Consider the following 20,644-nt stretch of genomic DNA (forward strand, 5'->3'; position numbering starts at 1 on the left):
TCAATCTCACCCTGCAATGCAGTTTTTTATTTTTATGTTTCAGTGCACATAGGATACTTGGCATCAATTCAATCTTCAGTCAATTCAAAGAAAGAATTGAACTTCAATTGATGAATTCAATTCCATTTAGAAAATATATTCATGAATTGAATTTCAATTCACTTCCTGAGTTGAAATACACAATAGGTTTACAATCAAGTAAACATGTTAGGCTAAGTTACCAGTACGATTTAATCAAAGATTGGGAACAAAAACAGACAGCCACCCATGTTGTTAGAAAAAACACATTTCTCATGACAAAATAAGAACAAAGTGGACTGTAGGTGTTATCGTGCAACTCAAGAAAAATGCTGAAACAACTCCTCCTGGATTACACTAGACAAGTCAACAACCATAAAAGGTCCTATTTGAAATGGTCCATTTAATTCCCATAATGTTGACAGTACTCTACATGCCATCTCTGCCTACCAGTATATCTCTGTACAAATAGATGCTTCTCAAATTAAGGTGGCTGCTGAACTATATCACATAATAATCTGTTGTTGTGTACCTGAAATGACAAAGTTCAAGTGATGCAACTGCATTTAGTCCACTGGGGGTGTAGTGATTCAGTTCTCTGGCAAGGATTAGTAACATTTAACAGTTAAACCAAGTGCTATACTGGTATGACATTGCAGATTGGAGTACAACAGATCCACTCAATCTATATACTTCAGACTAGATATCTGTTGACAGTGGGCTTATCAAATTTGATCAAAGTTTCACTGACTGGTTTCCTTAGAGGGGAGGGAGGGGCTGCACATGCAATAATTACTCAGTGAAGAAAAGCTTTTTGTCCCCGGAGTTGGCGAGAATAATACAAATTACAAAAAAAAGGACACAGGCCGTCTTCACTTTTCCACACACAAATCTTTCTCTGTAAAAAACAAAAGAGCAGACCGTTTTAGGATTAGCTACATGAGCAGTTTGTACAAAAGAAAAACAACTCTACGATACATGGACCAACCCATCAAATGTCATTTTAAAATGTTAATCTTACCCGTCTGAGGGTCAAGGTTGCTCATCGTTGCTAGCGCTAGACGGCCGGCTGCGAATTTGACTCCTCAGCTGTTCAATTAGCTCTGGGTTCTGCTGTTGCATCTGCTGCGCAAATTGTTGGCCCCTAAATGGACATGGTTACAGCGAGGTGATGGAATGGCACTTACCAAGTACAAGTCACAAAAAGGTCATACATTAATGGATTTTATTAATACTCATACATGTCAAATGCTTTCATGTCTATCACTGATGTCATTGGTATAACATACAATAATATAGCCTAATGTAATAACAAATAATACAATACACAAGTCATATTTGGCACAGACTGAGTAGCGCTAGTAGTCGACTTACGCTTGGATGAGACCAGAGATGTCTCCCGGACCCGCTCCCCCTACTCCAACTCCTGCTGCCGGTCCGGCTCCCAACCCTAACCCTGGTACAGGCCCTGGTCCTGCACCTAAGCCAGGCCCTGGCCCTATTCCAGACGCTGCTGGAGGTCCCATTGGCCCGTAAGCCCCTGACATCATCCCCGACATCCTGTACAACACAGACAAGAAAGGTGGTATATTCTACATGCATTAAACTCAAAGCTAGTTCACAAGTATGGAATATCAGAGTGCATTTACAAAGTCCTCGTGCTACATCTAAAAAGAGAGTGTATTTTATAGAAAATAATTGGATAACTTACAGTTGCTGTACTTGTGGGTTATTCATCAAACCAGATGCCTAGGATAAAGCAGCCGTAACAATTAATATAAATACGAGTTCTACTCTTTGGTAAACCTTTTCTACATATGCTGGTGTATATGACATCTCGTAAATATGAGTATACGACTGGGAAAAATCCACTTGAATGCTCCTCCAACTTGTAATTACTAAAACTTTTGTTAGTTTGGCTTCTTGCAGAGTACCAAAAACACCTGCAGAGATTCCTTAAGCTTTCCGCAAAAATGTTGAAGAGAAGAAATGCATAAGGTGACAGTACATATATTTTTTTTTACCATAAACAACGAAGGTCTCCAATTTAATTGATCCCAGGTACGTGCTCCCTGGCCGCAAACATGGTACAATTTTCCTTAAAGTATAATTTTGTGTAGCTCACAATTTAAAAAAATGTAACCTTTACTTAACTAGGCAAGTCAATTAATTACAACTTATTAATTATCGTGATAGTTATCGAATGAAAATATATAGATATCGTGATAATTTATTTGCCATGTCGCCCAGCCCACCTATTGAGAAACGTCTATCATCCCTAAACTCAGACTTCTCCCACATGCTGAACTCTGACATCACCAATTAAGGAAATAGACTTGATAACAGCCTTTTCAGCAGTTAATTCCAACAACAAATGACATTTAACACAATTTATTTGGGTTTTCAACATTTGTTTACTAGTATGATAGCTGTAATTTTTGTTTATGATTGACGTAGCTTGTTTGCCACTAGCCAAATCGGCATTCTCTACAAGTTCAAAGCACTTGAATGCACACAACTTGTTGCTTACAGTTTACAAGTAGTATTTTCAGAGTTTCCCATTTGTCATGCACACAGCATTATAGTAGTATACTGGATCAGCCTGGTTGTTCCTAGTATCTTTCATTTGAAAGGGCCAGTTTTAGTTAATTGGAACTCACCATGTTCATGAAACCAGGGTTACTGAGCAAACCAGCCAGATCAACTCCTCCCACTCCCCCTGTCTGAAGGAGATAATTTAAGAACAACATGATCAACAATGATTCATTCTACATGCGTACAGATGATATGCATTTTCCATAGTGGCTGAGATGTTATCAACTTACTGGGCTTGGAGTCTCCATTTTCTGCTCTGCTATTTTCAGGTTGGATTTGTAGGTGTCGTTCTCTGGGTCCAACTCCAGGGCTTTTTTGTAATAACTTACAGCTTCTGTGTGTTTGTTTAAGCTGGCTAGAGCCAAACTGGAAGCATGGGACGTTGAAGTCAATGTAAGTCAACCATCAGTCAATAACAAATCAGCAACACACTTGCCCATGTCCACTGTAATATTGAACACTAGTGTCTAACATACCCCATTCTTCCATACGCTTTGCTGTAGTTTGGGTCAATCCCAATGGCAAGTTCACAGTCCTGCACTGCTCCAGCGTAGTTGCCTAGTTTGCTGTATGCAGCAGCCCTAGCAAAAGCAAACCATACAATTAGCAGTACCTTACAAAAACAAATGTGAATTAATTTTCATTGCTTGACAAACTCCATACATGCTTGAAAATCGATAATGTACACTTGGATATACCTAATGTGTAAATAATTGTCACATTATCCTCCAAGTTCAGGAGTTTGTTGGTCAATACCTGTTGCAGTAGTAAACTCCATTCTGGGGGTTCATGGCAATAGCCTTTGAGTAGAATTCCACAGCTGCCCCATAGTTCTCAACCCTCATTTGATCATTCCCTACCGTGAAAAACACATACAATTATTTGCCAGAAGAATGTATAGGCCTATCAACAGCTCTTAACCATAGACCCATTTGAAGAGAGCTGATATTGAAGACTGAGTAATGTACAAACTATTTACAGGGAAGGTCCTACCATCAGTTTTGAGTCGCTCAGCCTCTGCCTCTTCCTCCTCAGTGGGGGAATCTGTGGCTGTGTTTATATTCACGTGGAGGGTGTTTGGATGCTGCAACAGACAGTCAACACATTTGAGACAAACTATTGACCACATATTCACCTTCATATAAAGCGGATGTCTTAAATTTACCTTCAGTGTCGCAGAGGCAAAAATCTCTGGTAACGTTTGAGTGACAGCTAGGGTCTGGTCGTCGGTCGAGACATTGAAGGCGGTCTCCAGGCATTGGACTGCAACTGGGAAAGCATCAGATGTTGAGAAATGGCAATGACTGGACACAGTTGAGTCCCTGACCATCTTCCAACATGGGCTAAGAGCCCATCTCCTTTTACTGAATCTTGGCTTCCCAACTCAAACTTACCTTCTAAACTTTCCTGAGCATCTGATGATAGACTCCCAGAGCCCAGTTGATCATGAAGAAAGTGAATGATGGAGAAGGCAAGACGCTTTGTGTCAGTCATTTTGGATTGAGGTCCAAACCTCTTAGTAGAATGTGTATTGTGAGGGACCCTGAAGAAGAAAAGAAGAGAATATGATTATGTTGTCGGTACATCTCCATTGTAAACGGATTGGGATAAATTGTAGGTAGCTATAACAGTAACATTTACACATACCGGTATTATAACAAATAAACCTATATGTTACCATGTCATCTGATTAGATAGCGTCATAATCCTAGGCTAATAACTAGCTAGCTTGTTAGCTAGTAAGTTTGATAACTTGACAAGACGTCGCCAGCTAGCTAGAATGTTCTAGCAAGTTGCTTACGGTCGGCTGCTGTTAGCTAATAAGGCTAACAGAGCTAACAGTTGGCCTACTATGTGAAAACACTCTGACCGTGTATTCGTTAACGTTAGGTGTCTAGTTTTGCTTAAGTGCATGAGAACTGATTAAGCTTAGCTACGTGGATATCTTAGCTTGGGCTATCTAGCTGCTTGTAGCTAAATAACGTTAGTTATCTAGCTTACTTAGCACATTAGCTTTACTGACATGACGCCAATAACAAATATGCTTTGAGCACTTTACCTCGATTTACTCGACTTTCGTTGACATTGACGTGTGGTTTAAAAAACGATACGTTATGGCACACAAAAGATGTTAGTTAGCAAAAATGATCCTTACCAGTTGCCTTTGCTTCAGGTGCTTCTTGCAGTAGCTGGTGGTGCCAGAGATATTATAAATGTATCTCTGCTGATGGGTCTGGTGATGATAGCAAAAAAGGTGTTGACTTTCGTCGCAAGTGTTAGACGTCATAACTGCGTAGCTGAAGCATGCCCGCACTACAGTCGCTTTATCGGCAAACACAGACCGCAAAGCGCTCTGAAAACGTTACTACTTGGTTTTCTGAAAGATGGCACCGACAGGTGAGTACGAAATGCATCCATGTTAGTCTTTCCTAACACTTCATTGCTAAATGAATACAAACTCAAAGTTATGCATATTAATACGTCTGTGCTTGGCTTTCTAACGCTTTCTGGTTTTCTGAACGCTACCTAGCTAGTAACGTTAGCTACCTGCTTTTTAGCAACGTTAGCTAGTATTAAACGTTACACACTAGTTTTACTAGGAATTAGCTTACAAAATAACGGAATAGTCCGCCAGAAGGCAGACGTCAAATACAAGTAAAGTTCAACTTTGCCGATTGTCCATAGGGTTGGTTCTTATGCGGGGCCGGGGGGATTGACATAAACGTCTAATAAAACATAAATCAGACTTTCCAAACGTGGGTCTGTTGTAGACACACTTCCTTTCCCGCTCACTGTCAAAATAAAAGTCCTGAACGTGCGCTATACCTGCACAAAAAAATCAAGCACTTGTGCTGTGGGGGACTTTTATTTTGACATGGGATTAGCAGAGAGGAACTGACCTCCCGAGGAACTGCGTGAGTCTTCAAACGACTCACGTTTGAAAATTATGTTTAATTATATGTGCCATTAGAAGGCAGGGCAAACCCTTTTTGGTGATTTCTGGTATATCATCAAAATAGTTGCCGTTTTGGAGTTGCCGTTACCATTGGAAATTAATGTTGAAAGTTCAATTTTACATGACTAAAACAAGAAAGAAACTAAATTATTCCGTTGCTGCTTCCTGTTGACAAGACATTTTGATAAATAGCCCAATGTCAAAACACAGTTAACGGCGTCCTAACCAATATGCAGAAGCAGTTCGTGATTATAATGAAAACATAGCAAATGTTATGTTTATCTGCTCATACATGTGCAACAATAGTATTACTTGTCAAAAACATTTTTTGACGAGACCCTTATAATCGGCACAAGCACTAAAAACTCGTTTTGACAAGTGGCAATGAATCACTTACAGTGCCCTCAGAAAGTATTCAGACCCCTTGACTTATTCCACATTTTGTTACCTTAGCCTTGATCTAAAATTGATTTAAATCGTTTTTTAAAAACCTCAATCTACACACAATACACCATTTGGGGAGTTTCTCACATCCTTCTCTGCAGATCCTCTCAAGCTCCGTCAGGTTAAACGGGAAGCGTATTTGCACAGCTATTTTCAGGTCTCTCCAGAGATGTTTGAACGGGTTCAAGTCAGACTCTGGCTGGGCCACTCAAGGACATTCAAAAACTTGTCCCGAAGCCACTCCTACATTGTCTTGGCTGTGTGCTTATGGTCGTTGTCCTGTTGGAAGATGAACCTTCGCCCCAGTCTGAGGTCCTGAGCAGGTTTTCATCAAGAATCTCTCTGTACTTTGCTCTGTTCATCTTTCCCTCAATCCTGACTGGTCTCCCAGTCCCTGCCGCTGAAAAACATCCCCACAGCATGATGCTGCCACCACCATGCTTCACCGTAGGGATGGTGCCAGGTTTCCTCCAGACATGACGCTTGGCATTCAGACCAAAAGGTTCAATCTTGGTTTCATCAGACCAGAGAATCTTGTTTCTCATGGTCTGATTGTCTTCAGGTGCCTTTTGGCAAACTCCAAGCGGGTTGTCATGTGCCTTTTTACTGAGGAGTGGCTTCCGTCTGGCCACTCTACCATAAAGGCCTGATTGGTGGAGTGCTGCAGAGATGGGAGAACCTTCCAGAAGGACAACCATCTCCACCGAATAACTCTGGAGCTCTGTCAGAGTGACTATCGGGTTCTTGGTCACCTCTCTGACCAAGGCCTTTCTCCCCCGATTGTTCAGTTTGGCCGGGCGGCCAGCTCTAAGAATAACTTTTTCTGTTAGTAAACTTAAACCAATCATGACGTGGCATAGTATATCAACAGTGACAATGGTTGGCTGCTATTTGAAGCTGCAATATGTAACTTTTTGGGCGACCCTACCAAATTCACATGGAAATGTATGTTTAGATCTGTCATTCTCATTTAAAGCAAGTCTAAGAAGAGGTAGATCTGTTTCTATGTGCACTATTCCTACCTTAAGTTTTGTTTTTGCTTCTTTTACTTAAGGTTTTGTTCACCAGCTTCAAACAGCTGAAAATACGATATTTTTGGTTATTGAAAATATATTTTACAGTGGTTTAGATGGTACATTCATTCTCTACACTAGCTTGTTTTATCACAATCTGAAATCAGGCGAACTATTAGAATTTGAACAACCAGGAAATGGCAGAGAGATTTCTGCATAGTGCATCTTTAAGTGATAGTTTGACTGTCAAATCCATTTATTGTTGTGGCCAGCAACTTTTATAGACTGCCTCAAATTTTCCTGTGCCATTTCATTAACTCTACGTTTTAAGTCCTGCACATCTCAGCCACTTGTGACAAAATCAGTGGTACAAAACTTTGGGTTAAGGATGTAACCTTGGTTCTCTGAGTAGAGTAACGGGTCGCCTGACGACCTATGGGAACTCCTTCCGCTTCACGCGATGTGTTTGAGATGCTTAATATCAAAGATGTTTACAGTCACGCCACACCCTTACTGTACCCACGGGACCTGTTACTATAAAAGGAGTGGTGTGACACACTGTCCATTACTTCAGTCGTGGAGGAACGACATGAAAGCTTGGTGACCTGTTACTCTACTCAGAGAACCAAGGTTACATCCATAACCCAACGTTCTCTTCTGTTTTCGTAACGGGTCGCCAAACGACCTATAGGAGAGGCTGTACCAAAGAGGTTGTTCGAACAACAGAGTGAGAACGTTACTACTTGGTTTTCTGAAAGATGGCACCGACAGGTGAGTACGAAATGCATCCATGTTAGTCTTTCCTAACACTTCATTGCCAAATGAATACAAACTCAAAGTTATGCATATTAATACGTCTGTGCTTGGCTTTCTAACGCTTTCTGGTTTTCTGAACGCTACCTAGCTAGTAACGTTAGCTACCTGCTTTTTAGCAACGTTAGCTAGTATTAAACGTTACACACTAGTTTTACTAGGAATTAGCTTACAAAATAACGGAATAGTCCGCCAGAAGGCAGACGTCAAATACAAGTAAAGTTCAACTTTGCCGATTGTCCATAGGGTTGGTTCTTATGCGGGGCCGGGGGGATTGACATAAACGTCTAATAAAACATAAATCAGACTTTCCAAACGTGGGTCTATTGTAGACACACTTCCTTTCCCGCTCACTGTCAAAATAAAAGTCCTGAACGTGGGCTATACCTGCACAAAAAAAGCAAGCACTTGTGCTGTGGGGGACTTTTATTTTGACATGGGATTAGCAGAGAGGAACTGACCTCCCGAGGAACTGCGTGAGTCTTCAAACGACTCACGTTTGAAAATTATGTTTAATTATATGTGCCATTAGAAGGCAGGGCAAACCCTTTTTGGTGATTTCTGGTATATCATCAAAATAGTTGCCGTTTTGGAGTTGCCGTTACCATTGGAAATTAATGTTGAAAGTTCAATTTTACATGACTAAAACAAGAAAGAAACTAAATTATTCCGTTGCTGCTTCCTGTTGACAAGACATTTTGATAAATAGCCCAATGTCAAAACACAGTTAACGGCGTCCTAACCAATATGCAGAAGCAGTTCGTGATTATAATGAAAACATAGCAAATGTTATGTTTATCTGCTCATACATGTGCAACAATAGTATTACTTGTCAAAAACATTTTTTGACGAGACCCTTATAATCGGCACAAGCACTAAAAACTCGTTTTGACAAGTGGCAATGAATCACTTACAGTGCCCTCAGAAAGTATTCAGACCCCTTGACTTATTCCACATTTTGTTACCTTAGCCTTGATCTAAAATTGATTTAAATCGTTTTTTAAAAACCTCAATCTACACACAATACACCATTTGGGGAGTTTCTCACATCCTTCTCTGCAGATCCTCTCAAGCTCCGTCAGGTTAAACGGGAAGCGTATTTGCACAGCTATTTTCAGGTCTCTCCAGAGATGTTTGAACGGGTTCAAGTCAGACTCTGGCTGGGCCACTCAAGGACATTCAAAAACTTGTCCCGAAGCCACTCCTACATTGTCTTGGCTGTGTGCTTATGGTCGTTGTCCTGTTGGAAGATGAACCTTCGCCCCAGTCTGAGGTCCTGAGCAGGTTTTCATCAAGAATCTCTCTGTACTTTGCTCTGTTCATCTTTCCCTCAATCCTGACTGGTCTCCCAGTCCCTGCCGCTGAAAAACATCCCCACAGCATGATGCTGCCACCACCATGCTTCACCGTAGGGATGGTGCCAGGTTTCCTCCAGACATGACGCTTGGCATTCAGACCAAAAGGTTCAATCTTGGTTTCATCAGACCAGAGAATCTTGTTTCTCATGGTCTGATTGTCTTCAGGTGCCTTTTGGCAAACTCCAAGCGGGTTGTCATGTGCCTTTTTACTGAGGAGTGGCTTCCGTCTGGCCACTCTACCATAAAGGCCTGATTGGTGGAGTGCTGCAGAGATGGGAGAACCTTCCAGAAGGACAACCATCTCCACCGAATAACTCTGGAGCTCTGTCAGAGTGACTATCGGGTTCTTGGTCACCTCTCTGACCAAGGCCTTTCTCCCCCGATTGTTCAGTTTGGCCGGGCGGCCAGCTCTAAGAATAACTTTTTCTGTTAGTAAACTTAAACCAATCATGACGTGGCATAGTATATCAACAGTGACAATGGTTGGCTGCTATTTGAAGCTGCAATATGTAACTTTTTGGGCGACCCTACCAAATTCACATGGAAATGTATGTTTAGATCTGTCATTCTCATTTAAAGCAAGTCTAAGAAGAGGTAGATCTGTTTCTATGTGCACTATTCCTACCTTAAGTTTTGTTTTTGCTTCTTTTACTTAAGGTTTTGTTCACCAGCTTCAAACAGCTGAAAATACGATATTTTTGGTTATTGAAAATATATTTTACAGTGGTTTAGATGGTACATTCATTCTCTACACTAGCTTGTTTTATCACAATCTGAAATCAGGCGAACTATTAGAATTTGAACAACCAGGAAATGGCAGAGAGATTTCTGCATAGTGCATCTTTAAGTGATAGTTTGACTGTCAAATCCATTTATTGTTGTGGCCAGCAACTTTTATAGACTGCCTCAAATTTTCCTGTGCCATTTCATTAACTCTACGTTTTAAGTCCTGCACATCTCAGCCACTTGTGACAAAATCAGTGGTACAAAACTTTGGGTTAAGGATGTAACCTTGGTTCTCTGAGTAGAGTAACGGGTCGCCTGACGACCTATGGGAACTCCTTCCGCTTCACGCGATGTGTTTGAGATGCTTAATATCAAAGATGTTTACAGTCACGCCACACCCTTACTGTACCCACGGGACCTGTTACTATAAAAGGAGTGGTGTGACACACTGTCCATTACTTCAGTCGTGGAGGAACGACATGAAAGCTTGGTGACCTGTTACTCTACTCAGAGAACCAAGGTTACATCCATAACCCAACGTTCTCTTCTGTTTTCGTAACGGGTCGCCAAACGACCTATAGGAGAGGCTGTACCAAAGAGGTTGTTCGAACAACAGAGTGAGAACTCACCATTTAACTTAGTCCAGATGAGTCCCTGGAACGTCCTTGAGTCCTTGATGCAACATAATATAATTAGCCAACAGGTAACACAGAATTTCAACTGACAGCTAGAACTTACAACATGAGGTTTCAATTGGGTGCAACAGCACCACGAGTGGAATGGCTCTGTACAGTCGTGGCCAAAAGTTTTGAGAATGACACAAATATTAATTTTCACAAAGTCTGCTGCCTCAGTTTGTATGATGGCAATTTGCATATACTCCAGAATGTTATGAAGAGTGATCAGATGAATTGCAATTAATTGCAAATTCCCTCTTTGCCATGCAAATGGTTCCCCCAAAACATTTCCACTGCATTTCAGCCCTGCCACAAAAGGACCAGCTGACGTCATGTCAGTGATTCTCTCATTAACACAGGTGTGAGTGTTGACGAGGACAAGGCTGGAGATCACTCTGTCATGCTGATTGAGTTCGAATAACAGACTGCAAGCTTCAAAAGGAGGGTGGTGCTTGAAATCAATGTCTTCCTCTGTCAACCATGGTTACCTGCAAGGAAACATGCCGTCATCATTGCTTTGCACAAAAAGGTCTTCACAGTCAAGGATATTGCTGCCAGTAAGATTGCACCTAAATCAACCATTTATCGGACCATCAAGAACTTCAAGGAGAGCGGTTCAATTGTTGTGAAGAAGGCTTCAGGGCGCCCAAGAAAGTCCAGCAAGTGCCAAGACCGTCTCCTACAGTTGATTCAGCTGCGGGATCGGGGCACCACCAGTACAGAGCTTGCTCAGGAATGGCTGCACGCACAGTGAGGCGAAGACTTTTGGAGGATGGCCTGGTGTCAAGAAAGGCAGCAAAGAAGCCACTTCTCTCCAGGAAAAACATCAGGGACAGACTGATATTCTGCAAAAGGTACAGGGATTGGACTGCTGAGGACTGGGGTAAAGTCCTTTTCTCTGATGAATCCTCTTTCCAATTGTTTGGGGCATCTGGAAAAAATCTTGTCTGGAGAAGACAAGGTGAGCGCTACCATCAGTCCTGTGTCATGCCAACAGTAAAGCATCCTGAGACCGTTCATGTGTGGGATTGCTTCTCAGCCAAGGGAGTGGGCTCACTCACAATTTTGCCTAAGAACACAGCCATGAATAAAGAATGGTACCAACACATCCTCTGAGAGCAACTTCTCCCAACCATCCAGGAACAGTTTGGTGACGAACAATGCCTTTTCCAGCATGATGGAGCACCTTGCCATAAGGCAAAAGTGATAACAAGTGGCTCGGGGAACAAAACATCGATATTTTGGGTCCATGGCCAGGAAACTCCCCAGACCTTAATCCCATTGAGAACTTGTGATCAATCCTCAAGAGGCGGGTGGACAAACAAAACCCCACAAATTCTGACAAACTCCAAGCATTGATGATGCAAGAATGGGCTGCCATCAGTCAGGATGTGGCCCAGAAGTTAATTGACAGCATGCCAGGGATTGCAGAGGTCCTGAAAAAGAAGGGTCAACACTGCAAATATTGACTCTTTGCATCAACTTCATGTAATTGTCAATAAAAGCCTTTGACACTGAAGCAGCAAACTTTGTGAAAATTAATATTTGTGTCATTCTCAACTTTTGGCCACGACTGTACATCTGATAGTACACCTGCCACAGTATCTTCGAATCACTTGAACAATACTGAAACTATACTTAGTTCATGCCATTGAATGCCATGAATCATCCCCTGCATAGTGAAACAAAACATTTCCTCAATAGAGGTTGACCGATTATGATTTTTCAACGCCGATACCGGTTATTGTAGGGCAAAAAAGGCCGATACCGATTAATCGGCCGATTTTTTTTTAAATTATAATAATAATTTAAAAAACTTATTTGTAATAATGACAATTACAACAATACTGAATGAACACTTATTTTAACTTAATATAGTACATCAATAAAATCAATTTTTAGCCTCAAATAAATAATAAAACATGTTCAATTTGGTTTAAATAATGCAAAAACTAAGTTTTGGAGAAGAAAGTAAAAGTGCAATATGTGCCATGTAAGAAAGCTAACGTTTAAGTTCCTTGCTCAGAACATGAGAACATATGAAAGCTGGTGGTTCCTTTTAACATGAGTCTTCAATATTCCCAGGCAAGAAGTTTTAGGTTGTAGTTATTATAGGAATTATAGGATTATTTCTCTTTATACCACTTGTATTTCATTAACCTTTGACTATTGGATGTTCTTATAGGCACTTTAGTATTGCCAGTGTAACAGTATAGCTTCCGTCCCTCTCCTCGCTCCTACCTGGGCTCGAACCAGGAACACAACGACAACAGCCACCCTCGAAGCAGCGTTACCCATGCAGAGCAAGGGGAACAACTACTCCAAGTCTCAGAGCGAGTGACGTTTGAAACGCTATTAGCGCGCACCCCGCTAACTAGCTAGCCATTTCACACCGGTTACACCAGCCTAATCTCGGGAGTTGATAGGCTTGAAGTCATAAACAGCGCAATGCTTGAAGCATTGCGAAGAGCTGCTGGCAAACGCACAGAATTGCTATTTGAATGAATGCTTACGAGCCTGCTGGTGCCTACCATCGCTCAGTCAGACTGCTCTATCAAATCATAGACTTAATTATAACATAATAACACACAGAAATACGAGCCTTAGGTCATTAATATGGTCGAATCCGGAAACTCATCTCGAAAACAAAATGTTTATTATTTCAGTGAAATACGGAACCGGGTGGCATCCATAAGTCTAAATATTCCTGTTACATTGCACAACCTTCAATGTTATGTCATAATTACGTAAAATTCTGGCAAATTAGGCGGCCCAAACTGTTGCATATACACTGACTCTGCGCGCAATGAACGCAAGAGAAGTGACACAATTTCACCTGGTTAATATTGCCTGCTAACCTGGATTTCTTTTAGCTAATATGCAGGTTTAAAAATATATACTTTTGTGTATTGATTTTAAGGAAGGCATTGATGTTTATGGTAAGGTACACATTGGAGCAACGATACGCACCGCATCGATTTATATGCAACGCAGGACACGCTAGATAAACTAGTAATATCATCAACCATGTGTAGTTAACTAGTGATTATGATTGATTTGGTTGTTTTTATAAGATAAGTTTAATGCTAGCTAGCAACTTATCTTGGCTTCTACTGCATTTGCGTAACAGGCAGGCTCCTCGTGGAGTGCAATGTAATCAGGTGGTTAGAGCGTTGGACTAGTTAACTGTAAGGTTGCAAGATGGAATCCCCCGAGCTGACAAGGTAAAAATCTGTCGTTCTGCCCCTGAACAAGGCAGTTAACCCACCGTTCCTAGGCCGTCATTGAAAATAAGAATGTGTTCTTAACTGACTTGCCTAGTTAAATAAAGATTAAATAAAGGCGTAAAAACAATAATCTAATCGGCCAAATCGGTGTCCAAAAATACCGATTTCCGATTGTTATGAAAACTTGAAATCGGCCCAAATTAATCGGCCATTCCGATTAATCGGTCGACCTCTTTTCCTCATACACTAGAAGTAGGCCTTTTCCAAGACGAACCATCCAACTCATGACCAACCTTTCTTTCACCCAACAGAAGAGTTGGCATCTGGTGATGGTGCGCCAGTCTGTGCTGACAACCGCCTGCGCTGGGACCTGACCCCCGAGCAAATCAATCAGCTCTCAGATGAGGTTATTGCTAAGACCAAAAAGGTATATGACTGTGTCGGGGCCCTGGACCTGGCCAGTGTTTCCTATGAGAACACCCTGAAGGCTCTCGCTGATGTGGAGGTGGAGTACACAGGTGGGTGTGACTCCAAAATAGCATCATTTCTTCAACCCCTTTCCTGTATGACCACAGTGGATTGAAATGCATAGGTTATGATGTCTAGCGGTTCAGTCCATAGCAACCACAACTAGCATCTACTCCACTGGCCTTGAAAGCGATTGGGAAAATGTCTGAGTTGGCACGAAAGAGGTGCCAATGGTATAGACAAATCAGCACTTTTTACATAAAAACTAGCTGACAAGCCTATGCTCCCTACAATAGGCAGTGGACACTGGACTGTACATGTTAAATCAGTCAGTTGTAGCCTTTTATAGACTCAAGGCAGCAAATGATCTAATCCAAAAGAGCTTGTTTTTATCATCGCTTTACTGCTTTTCATAATTTTAGGCCTTTTGTTACGACTGTTTCATCACTACGCACAATCTCCAAAACATGTTTCAAGCTGACAATGGTCAGGTGTGAAAATCAGTTTAGACTGGTTTTATAAACTGTGGGTGCGTGCTACACATTGGTAATGGATTGAGTCCCCCCCCCATATTTCAGTATGAAAGCACTTTGAGCACTGAAAAAGCACGATATATAATAGTCATGATACATAGCATCACTTACAATGAAAATGACACTCATAATACCTGCTCACTTTTACATTTTGACCTGTTTTTCCAGTTGAGCGCAACATGCTGGACTTCCCCCAGCATGTGTCCTCCTCCAAGGACGTGCGCACGGCCAGCACCGACGCCGACAAGAAGCTGTCGGAGTTTGATGTGGAGATGAGCATGAGGGAGGACGTCTACCAGAGGATCGTGGCACTGGAGGTGAGGAGGGCCATAGGAGATCAATACGGAAGGTCCCAATAGTCCATAGATAAAAGATGTCAATAGTCTGTAGTTGCTTCCTCCTCATCTCCTTATTCCTCATCTACACTGATCTGAAAATGCACGCAGTGGATGTGCTTTCATCTTCCCACTTTATTATAGCAGTACTAATAAAGGAGAGGAAAAGGTGATCCACTTTGAGCTATTGAGCTGTACATAGGAAGATCTCTATAGCCTGTATGTTTTTACATGCTATTGCCTCATGTTGTCTTCAGAATTATCCTTTGGCTATGTAAAGGTTGCATGGAGTATCATTCTCATTGGTTGAGTTCTGCTTTTAACCTCTCACAGCGGAAGGTTGACGATGACACGCTTACTCGGGAATCCAAGAGGTACATGGAGAGGCTGATCAAGCTGGGTCAAAGGAATGGCCTCCACCTGCCCAAAGAAACACAGGATGTAAGAGACTTTACCGTTTTCAAAGGAAGTGACCTTGATGGAAATCACGGCCACGCTCAATTCCAAGTGGATCATTTCATTTCAAATGGTATCTCTGAGAAATTAACCCAAATTGGCCTTTTCAATTCATAGGATTCATATAATATTCATTAAATATAATACCCAACATCCAATTTGGACAACACCACTTTTTAAGGTCATACCAAGGGTCAGTTAGCTGTTTGATTTAGAATTTTAAGACTCCTTGAAGTATCCACAAAAATATTTAAAATAATTATTTATGTGTTTAACTCATTTTTGGCCCTAAACAGTCTCCATATATACTTCCATAATTTTTTTGCAACTGGTACCGGCTGACCTTCAGATAAGACTTGTGAGGCCTAGAGTGTTCGGACCCTACAGACAGAAGTAGGCAGATTGGCTGTACTGACTTGTGGAGGTCATAGAGCAAAACAGAGAACACCATTGTGTTTGTGAGAGTCATCTTTCCATAGAGGGGTCATAATAGTTTGCAGGCCAAACCGTTCAGACTACAGACGATTTTGTGACGACCGATTTTCGGGATGTCTCATGGTCTGACAAACACTGCTCTAGCTCTGTCACCTTTCACTACAGATGCGGAAGTGCGATATAGGCGGATTCTGTGGATTGAGACGCATCCGATGCAGAACAACCTGATATCTCTTAAACTGACAGACTTTTATGGGGATTTTTGTATTATGCTATTTAGATTACCTTGGGGCGTGGACATCGACCATAGGGGGTTAACAGTGACGTGAGGAATCCAAATAAATGGTCAAAAGCCACCCACGGAACCCCCCCCCCCCCCCAAGGTGTATGGTAGTACACAGGTAGTATGAAACTGCGGCTTGGAGTATTGTTTATTCTTACTATGTAATGTATTCTCAGTGAAGTTGGTGATGTTTTTTTCCCCCTGTTCAGAGAAATTAGCCATTTTGAAGTCTTGCATTTTTCCCACATAAATGAATGTGAAAGTACCACTTTTGACCATGGATGCAGCTGTTCCTGCTGTTACTGCCACACCTTTTTATCCATTTAGCTGATTTCTTGTGTTTATTAAATGGGCCCGTTTTGCAAATTTGGGTAGAAAACCAATAGCTTTTGCCAATGATGAAAATAAAAGGTGTGGTCATCCATACAATTCAAGCCAGTCCTCAATGAAAGCAATTCAAACGCACACAAACTGTCCTTCTCTTAGGCTTAACCTGTGTCCAGGAAACGGCCAATGTATGTTTAGTTTATTCCCTTCCAAAAATGTCTGGATTCACCATTCCTGGTGAACAAGCAAACTAACAGCAGTTTTTATGGTTTCAATGTTATGGTCTCTAATGGTAAAGGTCCTAAATACACACTGTATATTGTTTTGTAATGGTATTGATTTGGGTTTAATGGTAAATGTCACTAATCAAACAACATAGAAATGTTTTCTAACCATTTTTATTGAAAAACAAAAGACTGCTATGTAATGGTTTATAATTGTATTATTTTATTAGGGATGTCACAACATTTTAGTAACTAGCCCATTTCTCCATCACATTTTTGGACTTAGGAAAAGTCTTCATATGAGAATTGCACCATAGGGATAACCCTCTCAGAGAGCTGCCATTTGTTGGATTATTTGAGAGGAGGTGGGTTGCTAATAGACAAACTGAATTGCTTTCATTGAGGACTGCCTTGGTTTGTGAGGATGACCACACTATTTATTTTCATCATGAGCAAAAACTATTGATTGTCTACCCAAAGATGCACAAGCATTTTTGTGATCCATTTAAGAAACACAAGAGACCAGCAACATGGATAAAAGTGTGGCAGTAACAGCAGGAACAGTGGCATCTAGTGGGAAATATCTGGTATTTTCACTATTTTATGGGGGGTGCAAGTGACTTCAATGGCTCATTTTTCTGAACAGCGGGGGAAAATTCACTGAATACATTACGTAGAATGAATAAAGAATACTCTAAGCCGCAGCTTCATACTACTTGTCAAACATACAGAATTAATACTGTATACTTGCCTTTGGGGTGGTCCCTGGGTTTTGGATTACGTCTTAATCATTAAGAGGTTTCCTATACTATATTTATTGAATAGTCTATGAATCCTATAAATTTAAATGGCCAATTTTGGGTGCAGTCGATTTAGCTTGATTTCTCACAGTTCAAATAATCTGAAAACAAAATAATGTTTCAGGAATGCTAATCTTATCTGTTCCTAACAAATGAGAACAATCTGAGATGGTGGGTGTCAATCTTCTTTCTTGTTCTTTTTGAGGTGGAATGACTCGTGTCATACTCTGATCTACAGTGGGTTCATTGTTGTCAACTTATTGACTTTACCTATCTAATCCAAACAGGAAGTCAAGAGGATCAAGAAGAAGCTGAGCAACCTGTGCATTGACTTCAACAAGCACCTGAACGAAGACACCACTAGTCTGGCTTTCACCAGAGAGGAGCTAGGTGAGACCATGGTCACGCGGGCTAACGGTTCTGTTCTGAGACCCCATTTCTGTTGTTGGACCTTTGCTCACAGAAATAATGTGTACTATCCACTAATAGTAACTAAATATTACTTAATAGTATTGGTATCAATTCCAATTTGTTAAAATATCTTCATTTAAAAATAGATGGCCCTCTGAATTGGAATTTCATTATACTATCTACTGAATTGAGTCAAAGTGAACTGAAGTAACCAAAGTGAAATTCATCCCAACCTGGCTCTTTACAAACTATAAGCTCCCAGGCACCTATCGAACCCGTCCCTGTTCTCTTGTAGCAGTCACGATCAAAAGGATGCAAAAAAACGAACTTCCTACCACAGTTGCTGTGTTGTTCGACCTTAACTGATTCCGCAACATTAAGGGGAAGGACACTTAATGGAAACTGTTGTAGAATTTCAATGTTTCATTCTTAGCTATATGAAAGATCTAGCGCGTTTTCAGGTTTCTAATTTGATTGCTTAAAAAAATAAGAATCAAAATTCACTAACATTGTAAGTAAATCCATAGGTAGGACTTCTGACATGTCTGACAATGCACTTTAGGCGGTCTCCCTGAGGACTTCCTGAGCTCGCTGGAGAAGGATGGGGACAAACTGAAAATCACCCTCAAGTACCCCCACTACTTCCCCACCATGAAGAAGTGCTTCATCCCCGAGACCCGCAAGAAGCTGGAGGAGGCCTTCAACTCTCGGTGCAAAGAGGTGAGCCGTTGTCTGTTTTGTGTGAGACCGAGATACTATCCTGTACTGGGAGAGCGTTGACCAGAGAAAATCGCTGAGCCCCTGAGAAACTCAAAGAAAGTTTAACTGCTGCCCGAAATGAACGTTTACGTCTGCCAAAATTGATAATAGACAACAAAGACAGTTTTTTTTCCCTCTGAGCACCAAGGACCAAGGATAACCTGTTAAAGTTACTTTTAAATGGTCCCCCGGAATGAATTTCAGCTCTCACCCTCTGTCTTTTCCCCTGGTGTAGAAGAACTCTGTCATCCTGAAGGAGCTAGTGCAGTTGAGAGCCCAAAAGAGCTCCCTGCTGGGCTTCACTACCCACGCTGACTTTGTCCTGGAGATGAACATGGCCAAGTCTGGCAAGAAGGTGGCTGGCTTCCTAGGTGGGTGTTACTAATCAAGATGGGGTACAACTATCTGAAAGGTTGTTCCATTTCCAACTGACCAGTGTATATTTAACTATTCTTAGCTGCAGAGGCTGTTGTCAGTTGTATCAGAAACAATGTAGTGCTTCAGGTGTTTCACTATACTGCCCTGACCCCCCTGGCCGTAACCACCCTGTTTCATTTTAGTAAAAGTATTGTTGTCATTTTGTATTTGTTAAGGGCATTGCTCACACTCAACGATGCATTAACAAACACAACTGCTACAACACAAAATGGTTCACATTGCAAAAATGGAATGACAGCAGTTCACACACACACGTTTTTTTCTGCATAGAAAAATATTGGGCCAGCCATCCTAAGTGTTTTCTTTTATTTAAATGTTTCATAATTTTCAGGATGGAAAAACGTTTTCAGTGTAAACCATGTATAAAGTATGTAGAAAAGATAATGGACCTATTATTATTATTATTATTATTTTTTTTTTAAATAAGATCATCTTTGAGAACTAACAATCAGCAAAATGGTGCATTCAGGGGTATTTTTGTCATGGCATGGGGCCCCCATTGTTTTTGTTATGTTTGAGTCACTCCGATAGCATAAGAACACAGCCTAAGTCATGGCAAAAAGTGTAGAATTGCAGGAAATTAGCTTTAAAACGGCAATATATTCTATCAGCCCCATGGCAAAATGTGTAGAATTGCAGGGAATTAGCTTTAAAGAGCAACTGAGCTTCCTGATTTGGCCTCGTTTTGGAGCTTGGTCGTTAAGAAATGCTTAGCGGCCATGACTGAAGCCAATCAAGAGTTGCATTGGGGGCGTGGTTTGATGTGTGTGTTTCATGTCTTCGCCATTTCATTTCATTTGAAGATGAGGACTTCTCTCCTCCTGACTGACTCGCCATCTCAAGATGGTCTGCTAATTCAGTTCTATGTGTTGGCTAAAGCCTTCACTGACCTTGTGTTTAGCCAAGCTGACAGCAGCTGGCTAGCATAGCTTAGGGATATGCTAGCCAGCTGCAGCTATCTAGCTGATTTCTCTGTCAAATCAGTTATTGCGTTGATAGCAAGAGCCAGTGCCCGGAATGTGTTTCATAAGGCACTAGTTCTACAACACCTTGCAACAAAAGTAGCTTGCAACTTAGTTTCAAAGTTTCATCGCGTCATGTAAAGACGTGTTACCATGGAAATAGTATCAACTGCGAGTTGAATGACCGGTCCGGAGTCAGCTCAGCTGTCCTACAACACAATATTCTATAACTGGCTAGTTTTGTCTCGCCTCTATTCTCCTTATGTCCACTGTTAGATCTTTCCCGGGGGACAATTCCCAGAATGACTAATATCCCTAGGCTACATGTGTGGACACGTGGAAACATCGCCCAGCTTGAGTGTATATACATTTATTTTTATTTTTTA

The 20,644-nt window shown here is 41.2% G+C and overlaps 2 protein-coding genes and 1 non-coding gene across 4 annotated transcripts in view; 2 read left to right on the forward strand and 1 right to left on the reverse strand.

Annotated features, from left to right (window-relative positions):
* Positions 1–4,907, reverse strand: LOC139540809 (small glutamine-rich tetratricopeptide repeat-containing protein alpha-like). The gene is made up of 12 exons (XM_071344787.1): positions 4,769–4,907; positions 4,008–4,156; positions 3,779–3,882; positions 3,607–3,697; positions 3,370–3,469; positions 3,090–3,194; positions 2,844–2,979; positions 2,679–2,741; positions 1,730–1,767; positions 1,393–1,578; positions 1,040–1,162; positions 1–916 (listed from the first exon to the last, which is right to left on the reverse strand). The coding sequence occupies exons 2-11, from the start codon at positions 4,105–4,107 to the stop codon at positions 1,051–1,053; spliced, it is 1,035 nt and encodes a 344-aa protein (XP_071200888.1). The 5' UTR covers positions 4,108–4,156; positions 4,769–4,907; the 3' UTR covers positions 1–916; positions 1,040–1,050.
* The window catches only part of LOC139540808 (thimet oligopeptidase-like), a 27,335-nt gene continuing 11,579 nt past the window's right edge, over positions 4,889–20,644 (forward strand). Inside the window, exons 1-7 of one of the 2 annotated variants that reach the window (XM_071344785.1) lie at positions 4,889–5,010; positions 14,139–14,345; positions 14,997–15,145; positions 15,497–15,604; positions 17,976–18,078; positions 18,662–18,819; positions 19,094–19,229. In XM_071344785.1, the coding sequence (XP_071200886.1) occupies positions 4,998–5,010; positions 14,139–14,345; positions 14,997–15,145; positions 15,497–15,604; positions 17,976–18,078; positions 18,662–18,819; positions 19,094–19,229 (874 nt within the window). In that variant the 5' untranslated portion in view covers positions 4,889–4,997. Of the gene's footprint in view, positions 5,011–7,685; positions 7,798–14,138; positions 14,346–14,996; positions 15,146–15,496; positions 15,605–17,975; positions 18,079–18,661; positions 18,820–19,093; positions 19,230–20,644 lie in introns of those variants that run through there. The other variant, XM_071344786.1, reaches the window with a different exon arrangement.
* Positions 18,358–18,493, forward strand: LOC139541802 (small nucleolar RNA SNORA16B/SNORA16A family). The gene has a single exon (XR_011668419.1). It is a non-coding gene; the product is annotated as a small nucleolar RNA SNORA16B/SNORA16A family (small nucleolar RNA).

Source organism: Salvelinus alpinus, chromosome 16 (genome assembly GCF_045679555.1).
Source record: "Salvelinus alpinus chromosome 16, SLU_Salpinus.1, whole genome shotgun sequence".
In the NCBI taxonomy this organism is placed as follows: domain Eukaryota; kingdom Metazoa; phylum Chordata; class Actinopteri; order Salmoniformes; family Salmonidae; genus Salvelinus; species Salvelinus alpinus.